Source organism: Anastrepha obliqua, chromosome 4 (genome assembly GCF_027943255.1).
Source record: "Anastrepha obliqua isolate idAnaObli1 chromosome 4, idAnaObli1_1.0, whole genome shotgun sequence".
NCBI lineage: Eukaryota > Metazoa > Arthropoda > Insecta > Diptera > Tephritidae > Anastrepha > Anastrepha obliqua.
In genome coordinates, this window is record NC_072895.1 from 85,287,789 (window position 1) to 85,299,812 (window position 12,024).

Consider the following 12,024-nt stretch of genomic DNA (forward strand, 5'->3'; position numbering starts at 1 on the left):
GGGGGGGTATTGGGAGATTGGCATAAAAAGAGTCAAATATCATCTGAAACGTGTTATGAGCGAAATTCTTCTGTCCTACGAAGAGTTCAACACACTGCTAACAGAAGTAGAAGCCTGCGTCAACTCCCGCCCACTCTGTGACAATTCTGCAGCCGCTGGTGATGTAGAGGTACTTACACCTGGCCATTTCATTGTCGGTGAACCGCTTAAATCTATCCCGGAGCCTGAGGGTCAAGGGCTCCGTGGAAATCTGCGTCAGTGGTGGCAAGCGATCTCTGCCATGAGACAGCATTTCTGGCGCCGTTGGAGAGACGAATATCTCGTCAACTTGCAACGTCGTACCAAGTGGCTTCGCCCTTCACGCAACATCGAAGAAGGTGATGTAGTTGCAGTCTTCAACGAGCCTACCCCTCCGACGAAGTGGACGCTGGCACGTGTTATTAAATGCCACCCTGGCGCCGATGGACGCGAGTTATGTGGAATGGCCCCGCTCCCACACATAAAATTATAAAAAAGAAAACAACCATATTTTAATAGAATTTATGATTGTAAAACGAGTATTAATGAAAAAGAAAACAATCATATTCCAATAGAAATTTATGATTGTAAAATGAACCTCAGGAATGCCACTCAGCACTTTAGAGTTAGAAATATAAATATACATATGTATGTAACACATCGGTCAATAAGTCCCCGGTCTGACATATAGAGGGCGCCACTAACATAAAATTAGCTTTATGGTTCGAAAGAACATACCCTTTTAGGTATACTGTCAAATATGTATGTCATTCGGATCATTATTGTGTGAGTTATTGAAGCTTTAGTGACGCTACTTTTGTTATTTTCAGAACAATGGAAAAAAAAGAATTTCGTGTGCTCATTAAACACTGCTTTTTGATGGGAAAAAATACCGTCGAAGCAAAACAACTGTGGTTGGACGATCATTATGGCACCTCTGCACCAGGCAAATCAACAGTGATCGACTGGTATGCTGATTTTAAACGCGGTCGTACGGACACCAACGATGCACACCGCTCTGGTCGCCCAAATGCGGCAGTTGTTCCCGAAAAAATCAAGCAGGTCCATAAATTGGTTTTGGCCGACCGTAAATTGAAGCTGGATGATATTGCTGACATCGTAAAGATATCAAAGGGAAGTGTTTTCACCATTTTACACGACCATTTGTCGATGCGGAAGCTATGTTCGAAGTGGGTGCCGCGTTTGCTGACTGTGGACCAAAAACAGCAACGTCTCGATGATTCCGAGAGCTGTTTGGCCATGTTTCAGAAGAATCGGAAGGAAGGATGGACTGACTGTATAGCCTTAGAAGGAAACTATATTGATGAATAAACTCGAATTTTGATGTAACTCTTGTGTTTTCTTTGTTAGACCGGGGACTTATTGACCGATGTGTTATATGCTTAAGTGTAATCCGTTCATTGACTTCACGTCATTCGTATATGCAGATAACAAACATACTGGTGTGAAATAAGAGGACACAGTAAAACAATTGCAACTATGCTGCAAGTCTAAACAAAAAGTAGACTATTTGGATGGTGCTGAGTAGCATCACAAACACACATATTTACAATCTAAATATGTATATTCTGAGGCTATATTTAAGACCTAAAGATTTAAGAAAAGCCAGTTGTGGCTGAACCGCGAGGGCGACTGGCAAAAGTCGCAGAAACTCCGTACTCTAAAATTATAATAAAAGTTTCTTTAAACATCATCAAGAGTATTATTCATTAGAGGAAGGATTTAAAAGGGGTTATGGCCGCAACTCAAGGTTTCTCAAATAGACAGAAACCATAACTCGCGTGAGAGTGGTTACGCTGAAAACTCCGCATGGCGAATTAGTTCGGCCCATAGTAAAGCTCTGCCCTTTACCAACGAAAGGAGACTTATTTCACGAAGAAACTACTAATTCATCATAAATGTTATTAAGCTTTTCATATTTTTCTTTCCTATAATTTGTAATTTTCTATATTGAACTTATTGAGATAGTTCAAGGGCGGCGGTATGTTGAGTCCGTCTATGCATTTAATTTAAGTTTTAATTTTTATAATATTACTTAAGGGTTAATGTCAGCAATGTAAACACTTAATCGCTTTTGTTATATTCTATTTTCTGCTATATCCTTTGTTCTTACACGTATGTATGTATGTACATGCGTAGGTACATATTGCTGTTTAATTAGGTCTTTGAACTTAGATTTTATTTACTGCTTTTGTTATTCATCCCGCAATTACCGCATATCCTTTTCTTACACGTATGTACATGCGTAGGTACATATTGCTGTTTAATTAGGTCTTTGAACTTAGATTTTATTTACTGCTTTTGTTATTCATCCCGCAATTACTGCATATTTTACCGCTTATGTTTTTACCGCATAACTTACCGCTTTAGAGAATGTATATAAATGCAACCGCGCTAATTGTTAAATTAATATAAGAATCTATTTGAAACGAAACCGTGTGTTTTTCTTTAAGCGATCCGCGTCAACACCTTGTTTTATAAAAAGGCTGCAATAATAAACAAATTTAAAATAATTCTCTATTACGCAGAGAAACGTACTAAAATCCCTGACAAATTGGTGGGCACCGTGAAACATTCATAGTGCAAGGTTCGACTCCTCGTCAGAAGGAAATAACATATATTTGTCAAAAAACAAAAAAGAATACTAAAAGATGCTTGAGAAAAATTACGTATTTGAAATCTGTGGCGAATTGGTGGGTGGCATTTGAACAAGGTTCGACTCCTTGCCCGGATTCATAAATATCAAGAAAAAAGGAAAAATCTTAATTTGCTAGTGTAATTACCGCCATGTTCACAAGTAAATTGGGTAACGTCAACGATCTCGGCATGATAAAGCAGCTGCAGCCAGTGGACTGGATACGCCCTATCTGGGTGCACGTTGTCGTTCACATGGGAACACGCCAACTATTTCTGGCCTCTGGCAGCTAAATTAGAAGTTGTTTAGGCTTCCGAGAATCGTGTGAAGGAAGCATCCTAAGTAGGTTGCCTGCAATCTGATTGTAGGACGACTAAAAAGGGTTCCCGCGTCCCTTCCGTGACCTTAACCAATAAAATAAAGAAAAAATTAAGAAAAATAATTGACAAAATACTAAAACTTTCCGCATTTCTAGCTCAAAATTTTGGAGTTACCCGAATATCTCGATGCAACCAATCAGCCTGTGAGTTGAAATAAGCAAAGCAACAAGTGCGATAGAAATAAGCGGAAGAGAATAACAAGTGACAGAAGCAGCGAAGGAGAAGGAAAAGGTTTTAAAAGGAGTGAAACTAAAGGTCGGTGAGTCAATTTACTTTATTATGGATTCCTTGACCCAATCGGTTACTGAGTTAAATGGTTCCATGGGCGCGCTCATGGCTGAGCTAAAAAAAGCCGAATACCGCATTCGCCAGCTTGAGGCAGCGTCCGTGGGGGGGGACCCGTGGCAGCACCAATTGAAATTCCTCTACAGGGGCCGGTGAATGAGGACGACTTAAGGAAGATTGGTAGATTACCGGATTCAGTTAGGGATCTTCAGGTGTTCGAGGGAAACCCTTCCCAATACGTGTCCTGGGTAACATCAGTGGAGGGAATCCTTGATGATTATAAAATCATCAAGGCAAGACCCCTATATAGGGCCATCCTTAAAAGCATTAGGGGGAAAGTTAGGGGAAACGCTGACTCTGCTCTAATTTCACACAATATTTCCGAGGTCGACTGGCCAGGGATAAAAAACTGCCTGTCGCTACATTATGCATATAAAAGGGGCATACGCACCTTGGACATGCGCACCAGCTGGGCCAGTTGACGCAAGGTGGTCTCAGATTAGATGAATTTTATGCCCGCGTGAACCATCAATTTTCTTTAATTATTAACAAATTAAAAACTGAAAATTATTCTGCGGAAACTGTGGGTGCTTTAATGGAAACGTACCGGAATCGAGCGTTGGATATCTTCATAAGAGGGTTAAATGGCGACCTTTCTCGTATGATAATAGTTCAAAAACCGCGTCGCTGCCTGAGGCGTAGACGGCTTGTTTGGGCATACAAAATTTGAATTTCAGGAATCAACCTGTGCATGGAGGGGTAAATAGAAATACGGTGACTGTTCCCATGAATACCATGAGTGGGGATTCTAAGCCTCATCCATATGTTTCGAAGTTTAGCGGTAACTTTCGGCCCGCAGGAAATGATTATAAGTTCGGATTTAGGCCGCAGAGTGATTCCTTCCAGAATCGCACATTTACCCGAAAACCGGAAATATATCGACCAGTGGAAAAAATGGAAGTAGATCCTTCTGCACAAAGTCGTCGGAGTTTTTCGAATAAACCTCAGCAAGGATTCTTGTTTAAAAGGAAACTCGGCTCAGATAATTAGCCCCAGAAACAACAGAGGATGTTCCATATGGAGGCAATTGATGAAGAGTATGCCCAAGTAGTAGGGGATAATGTGGAAGACCAGGCAAATTTTATGACAGGAGCCTATCCAGCTTACCTTACATAGAGTATGTGGGTAACGACGGCACTCCCTTGAAATTCCTTGTAGACACTGGCGCAAATAAAAATTTTATTAATTCAACCCTTTCCCTAAATAGTAAGACACTTAGAAAGCCTTTTTTCGTATGTTCAGCCGGAAGGCGCATAAAAATCACTGAGGAAGGCATTATTCGTCCTTCGAAAAGTCCATACAATTCCCCAATCTGGATTGCCCCCAAAAAGCCAAAACCTTCGGGAGAGGGGCAATATAGAATGGTGGTTGACTTCAAGCGCCTAAACGCCGTAACAATTGCTGACACATACCCCATACCAGATATAAATGCAACTCTTGCCAGCTTAGGCGCTAAAAAGAGTAATGTTCGATCTGATGCAATCATTATTAAAAGGCAGTACCTGGAGAGAGACATAGCCCCACAGGAAATGGACCCTCTTTTGTGGATCAAGTTTAATAAATCAATCTTCGATACATAAAACTAAGTTTTGGTAATACATTTGATTGCAGGTCAACCAGGTGGATTTCCCTTTATTAAAATTACTGATGTATAAATATTTATGCATCCCCGCAACGTCTGTGGAGTCGGAAAGAGCTTTCAGCAAGGCGGGACAAATTGTTTCTGATAGGCGAACACGGCTTAAAGAAGAAAATGTGAACGTTGAGATATGCTGACTGCTGCAAAATGTATTTTTGAAAAGACGTCTACGTAAATGTGCTCTCATTCGCTCATTTTGCAATATTTTCACATGAAAATTTTATCAAATATTCTTGAAATGTTACTTTATAATATGCAACAACTTTTAGTAAACTGACTTGAACCATTTCGCTACAATAAATTCTTGAAAAAAGTATTTTTTTTTAGCGTTTATCCCTTACCCCTTACCTTGTTTTTTCTTACAACACAGTTAACTCTGAGTGTGGCGCTTCGCGGGCAGTCTTCAACCAGTTAAGTGGCTTGTTATACAAAATCTAATAAAGTGTACTGTTCAAACATATTTAAGGGAGAATCAATTCCAGGATCCCGAAAGTGAGTATAACCTAACGGGCCAAGTGGTTGGCCCGCAACTTTAATTTTTTAAACGATGTCTTACGGCACACGTTAACTTACATGATTATTGTTCCCAAACAAAATGCTGATAAACAAAATATGCCATTTAGCCTTGTATGATAACAATGTACACAACACCAAAACAACAGAACTTGTCACTAAAGCAAACAATAGCTAAGTATCTACTAGTAAGCAGATAACGGCCCGCGCAACTCAAAAGTATAAGTAGCACTAAGATTTAGGTAAACTAGTCAGTCTAAAGATTATGAATAAAAAGTGCACATTTCGGTGTAACCAAAAAATATTCTTTTTGCTCAAATATCACCAAATGATATTAACTAAAATAGTAATTTGTAAAGTAAATAAATGAACTTTTATGCTTCTTAAAACAAAAAATTAAATTTATTTTCATTCTTGACAAACTGTATACTCGGAAAAGGAGTTTGGACAAGCATATTAATTGAAAAATCAAGTTTCTAAAAAATAATATATTGTGAGCAGTGTAACATTCAAGTGCCAGAAAATGCATGGGCAACCCATGCGAGAACAAGCATACACAAAAAAAGTGTATGTCTTTGGTAAAAATACAAGGACTGCATGAGTGAAGATATTCTACATCGTTTGCGCGCTGGGAATTGAAATCCGTACATTCAATTCACACCAAACCTGTATTATAAGGCATCGTTATATGTTTGACAATCGTTAACAAGGCACTAGTGCAACTGGGAATACCTGCTTCAAACCAAACTGCAAAAAACCTTTTCGATCGTGATTTGCAACAAACAATCGTTAGAACAAATCTTTCGCAGTTGATTCCAGAACAGCGCATTGTGTTTGGCAGAATTATGCGTCCAATCACAAAACAAAGCGGTGGACTGTTTTTCATAGATACGCCCGGTGATACAGGCAATACTTCCTCTTCACTAATTTTGGCAACCATACGATCACAAAATAATATTGCACTGGCTATTGCATCATCTGGAATTGCAGCAACTCTTTTGGATGGTGGCCGAACAGCGCATTCAGCATTGAAACTGCTGTTGAATCTGCAAAACACTGAGGCACCAACATGCAACATCAGCAAAAACTGTGGAATGAGAAAAGTACTCCAAACGTGACAAATTATCACAAGGAATTTTCGACAAAATAGGAATTCTGGAAAATCATTGAATTCCTCTGAAAATATGATTTCAATCTCTGCAGATAATTGTAATGTGATGAAAAATTGTCAAGAAAAGTTTAAAACGGTTATTCCAAATCCGTTTACTCATGGTTGTGTTTGTCACAATATAAATCTAGTATCTGCGGCTGCATTTAAAAAAATGCCACAGGAAATTGACTTCTCAATTTTCATTTTTGTAACAGCTCGAACAGATGAGAAGAATTCCAACAGTTTCAGGAATGTTTTGGAACCGAGCTTCATGTAATTTTAAAATTTTCTGCAACCCGTTGGCTATCTAGACAATCGTGCATTGAAAGAGTTTTAGAACAGTGGAGCGCCTTTAAGTATTATTTCACTCTTGCTGATTTTGAAAAAAACTTTAAAAATTGTAAAATAGAAAAGCAAATTGTTCAGTTCATTACTTCAGTGCTTTTGAGTCCTAAACTATTAACTATTTTTCCATTCGTTATTGGATGCATGGACGGGATTCACTTTCAGATTAACACACCAAAGAATGGCGATATAAGCTATTATGACCGTAAGGGAAATCATTCAATAATCATGCAGGTTGGTGGCATATTCCATGGATGTCAGAAATGCATATGTATAAGTTAACACACAATATATTTTGCCTAACGTACAATCGTACAATCACCTTTTCCCAATTAATTCATTCAGAAGTAGCGCAAACCCTCAAGCGGAAGCGTTTACTGTTTCACAATATCGTTGTCAATTCTTTTGCAATAAAATTCTTACTAACTCAAACTTGGGAAAATAAATAATGCTTACGTAGCGTCTGGCTTGAGCAACGCCTTCCTGTAGAATTAAGTTATTCGTAGGTGTAGAGTTAAGTAATTTTTGTAAAGTTTTTGAGTTTAATTCGGACAGTTAATAAAGGCGCACGCACCGCACCTAGTAAATTACCGTGTTTTTATTTTCATTAAGGTTTTCCGCGCAAGGAAACCTAACTGGCGCCCGAGCGAAGTATTTTGCTAACTTGAAGTTAGAAGAACCGCGAGTGCGAGGAAAGAGGCCCGAGTAGTTTTTTTCTTTTCTTTTGATAAAAAAAGAAAAAAAACAAAAAGGACGCGTTTGAACGCAAGCCGCCTTGCCCGCGAACAAACATTTTTAATAAAGAAAACGGTACTAGTGTGTCCAATGCGTGCGAGGGAAAAGCTAGAATTACTCTAACAACCAACCGAAAAAAAAGATTTAGGCGAATCAAAGTCAAGGCGCGACGCCATTGAAAAAGCTAAACAAAATATACTTTGAACAAAAGCAACCAACGGAATATAAAAATCAACGTAGCGGCATTACCAGAAACAACCAACTGAGTGCATCGTCTAATGCAGCATTATTATCAAATTATCAAAAGCAACCAACGGAATATAAAAATCAACGTAGCGGCATTACCAGAAACAACCAACTGAGTGCATCATCTAAGGCAGCATTATGAAATTTATAGCCGAAATTCTAACATCACTCTTCATCACCAGCATATTGGCAAACGAACTGCAAATAACAAACTATACTCTATCGCACCTGGTCACAATTAACAATGGACAAGCAAAAATACAAGACGGGACATTTAAAATAATTCATGTTACAAGACTTGACCAATACGCATCATTCCTGAACAACATACGAACTTTCATGGAGGAAAACATCCCAAAAAGCAATTCCTTTTTCCCACTATTAAACCATGAATTATCCCAAATTACCAATATCCTCAACTCAATAGAACCAATCCATAAATTCCGGAACAAAAGATCCATTAATATGCTTGGTACGGCCTGGAAGTATTGTATATTGCTGGGACACCGAACCATGATGATTTCGAGATGGTCAAAGACATTATAGATAAAAATAACATAAATAACAATAAGCAAGTTTTGATAAATCAAGCATTTAGCGACAGAATAAACAATTTGACAACAATAACGAATATGTTAAGGAACGCTATTAGAAAAGACAATAGACTTATAGATGAAATTGCATTACTTTTACAAACAAAAATTAGATTAGTTAAAGATGAACTGAAAGACGTTAAAAACGCAATACAGTGGGCAAAAAACAATGTAATAAATTCAAGCCTGCTAGATAAAAAAGAAATTGATGTAACTCTTAGCAAGCTTAGAGAAGAAAACATTTTATTTACTTCAACAGAAGAAGCCCTTAGCTTTGCCGACATTGATATTTTGTATACTACTGTATGTTGTTAAAATCCCGTTGACACATTGTGAGAGACGTTAAACACATTGTTGATTTAATATAGATAGCCCTTTACAGCATATGATTTAAAATGATATTTTGGACGATATTACATCAGTAATTATCTTTTGTTTCTAAATGGTAAGTATTTAGATATTTTTTACTGCGACACATACTAATATTATGAGCGCTCACTTAAGTGCACATAGAATCGGAAATAAAGCGACTTTCGCTTTAACATTTTTACCACATTTTCTTGAGTAGTTATACTAACAATTTCTGCAAAAACAAAAAATCGATATTTTTGAATTTTCACAGTGGCGTTCCCCCTTAAATAAATATCAAAGTATTTCTATTTCACAGCTTCCAAACCAAATACCGACTGACCAAGGAGGTTTTTATGTACGTTCTTAGTGAAATAAACCTTAGAGAAGGACTTAGGAGTACATATATTTCTCCAGTTTTGAGGCTAGCTGCAACACTGGAAATATCAGCAGGTGGCGGTTACTAGTGGCAAACTGGCGGCGCGCACACAGCAGCAATGGGGCACAGTACTCTGTCGAAGATATTTCGCAGCGCATTATCGTCGATGGAGGAAACTCTATGCAACTAATGGATATCTTTTGAAAAAAACTTCCAGCCGTGCAAAGAGTGGTTCCATAAAAAATATAACGTTCCTGGAAGTAACTAGTGCAATATTAACGAAATTTAATTTTTTCATTATTTTCATTCATTACAGTTGTTGTTGCCGTAGATGGTAATCATTTAATGCTGATAAGGCCATTGACAACGAACGTATTCTTCAACAGCAAAGGAAAGCATAGTATAAACGCGACGATTGTAAATATATACAGTTGCGGTCAAAATAATAGTAGTGCTACTAAGGTATATAGTTTATTATGTTTATTTTTTCCTACTGACTCCTTAATTTTACTTTCTCCTTACAATACTGTTGTACATAGAGCGTACAATAAGAAAGTACCGTTTAACCGGTCAAAGTTAGCATTTGTTTTTTCAAATTCATTTTTTTCCAATGTTTTGCTGAATTGAGTCAGTCAAAATAATAGTAGTGCGAAGAGTTTGCTCTCAAAAAATACAAATAAAATACAAAATACAAATTGTTTACTTATAAAACAATTATAAAAGTGCTTTCACTGGTAAGTATTACATTTTGTTAGTGTATTTGTATATAATTTTGATTTAATTTGATTAAAACATTTTACAGCAATGGGACGAGGCAAACACTGCACGGCTGAGCAGCGGCAGCTTATAAAAAAAATGATTTCGATGGGGAAAACTTATAAAGAAGTGCAGGATATTGTTGGTTGTTCACCGACAATGATTTGTAATGCCCGTGCAAAGAGTGGTTCCATAAAAAATATAACGTTCCTGGAAGTAACTAGTGCAATATTAACGAAATTTAATTTTTTCATTATTTTCATTCATTACAGTTGTTGTTGCCGTAGATGGTAATCATTTAATGCTGATAAGGCCATTGACAACGAACGTATTCTTCAACAGCAAAGGAAAGCATAGTATAAACGCGACGATTGTAAATATATACATATGTACTTACACTAGCACATAATACTTTTTTCTTGGAGATATCGTACTCGACATTTTTTATTGCAGATATGTAACTATAAATTAAGAATCAAAGCTATATGCCCACAGTACGGAAGGGCTGCGCACGATACCTTTGTTTGGAAAGCCTCAAATGAGAGGAAAGTAATGAGCGGCGCTATAATAATGGAGATACAAGTTCGCGGCTATTAGGTGAGTAATTGAATAGGAAAAAATTAAGTGACGAGAATATATATGTATATTTTTAGGGAATTCTGGATACCCTCTTGAGCCATGGCTTATGACCTCGTATCGATTACGCGAAAATGAGACCGACGTAGGAAAATGTATTTTCAATGATATTCATAGTAAGGCTAGAAGCATTGTCGAAAGAACCATTGGCGTATACGAAGGTTCCTGAATTTATTGAATCAAATGCGTAGCAAGTACCACGTACTAATGCTTACGCAATAAGAACAGTGCCAGACAGTAGCGTCAGCAAATTATGTTTCACACGATTGTGAAATACTTGCACATGCCACCAGTACATGCCAACCGTGGGAAGCTAGGGGCTAAGCCAGCGTACCAAGACACGGCGCACCTGAAGACAGCACAACGAAAAACCTATAAAGGCCTGCAACGCACATCAAGGGGCAGTTGCGTAGTGGACACTAACTTTAGTTGTAACATTTGATTATCTGTATAGTTAATAAACTGTGTAATTGTAACTATAATCCGTCAGTGTTTGATTTGCAGGGCAAGTTCGCCCTTTAATTTTTTTAAGTGTATTGGACTGAAAGTCCTTTTCTGGCGCCCGAGCAGGGACCAGTAGTGAAGTGAAAAAATAAGTTCGAACTAGCTAAGAGCTAGAAAATATAGTGAAAAGAGTCACAAAAATTAAAAGTGAAAAAGCTAAGAAGCTACAAAATAAAGTGAAGGAAAAAAAGCTACAAATTTAAATGAAAAGGTTCTTAAAGGTTCTTAAAGAAAAATTTAATAAAAAGTATAATACAATTTTTAAACAGCCAAGGGCTACAAAAGTAAAAGTGAAAAAAGTTCTAAGGGAAAATAAAAATAAATTCTCCTTTAAATAGTCAAGAGCTACAAAAATTGAAAGTGGAAAAAAGTTAAACAGCCAAGGGCTAGAAAATCGAAGTTTTAATGCTAACAGAGATTCTGTAAGTAACCGCTGTATATTTTTTCCTCTTCTCGTCTTCCATTTCCAGGATGGATTCACTCCAAGTTACGGTGACGAATTTGACGGGTGCAGTGAATGCACTCATGGATCAACTAAATGGTTTAGAGAGGCGTGTATCATGCTTGGACACACTCCTAAGCCGGGTAGCTTCGATAGAAGCTGCTACTCCTGCTCAAAGTACGGTGGAAGCTCACGTTCAACCCCGAGCTCCAACAACTGAGAAGGAATTAAGAGATATCTCGAGGCTTCCTGACTCCGTAAAAGAGTTACAAATTTTCAACGGTAACCCAACAATGTTTATCTCATGGGTGCACGCTGTTGAAAGCATCCTTACCGATT

At 37.7% G+C, this 12,024-nt stretch overlaps 1 protein-coding gene across 1 annotated transcript; it reads left to right on the plus strand.

The window, feature by feature from the left end:
* The first annotated feature begins 852 nt into the window (after positions 1-852).
* Positions 853-1,350, plus strand: LOC129244255 (protein GVQW3-like). The gene has a single exon (XM_054881873.1). It carries the CDS (start codon positions 853-855, stop codon positions 1,348-1,350), a length of 498 nt encoding a protein of 165 aa, XP_054737848.1.
* Positions 1,351-12,024: the final 10,674 nt, after the last annotated feature.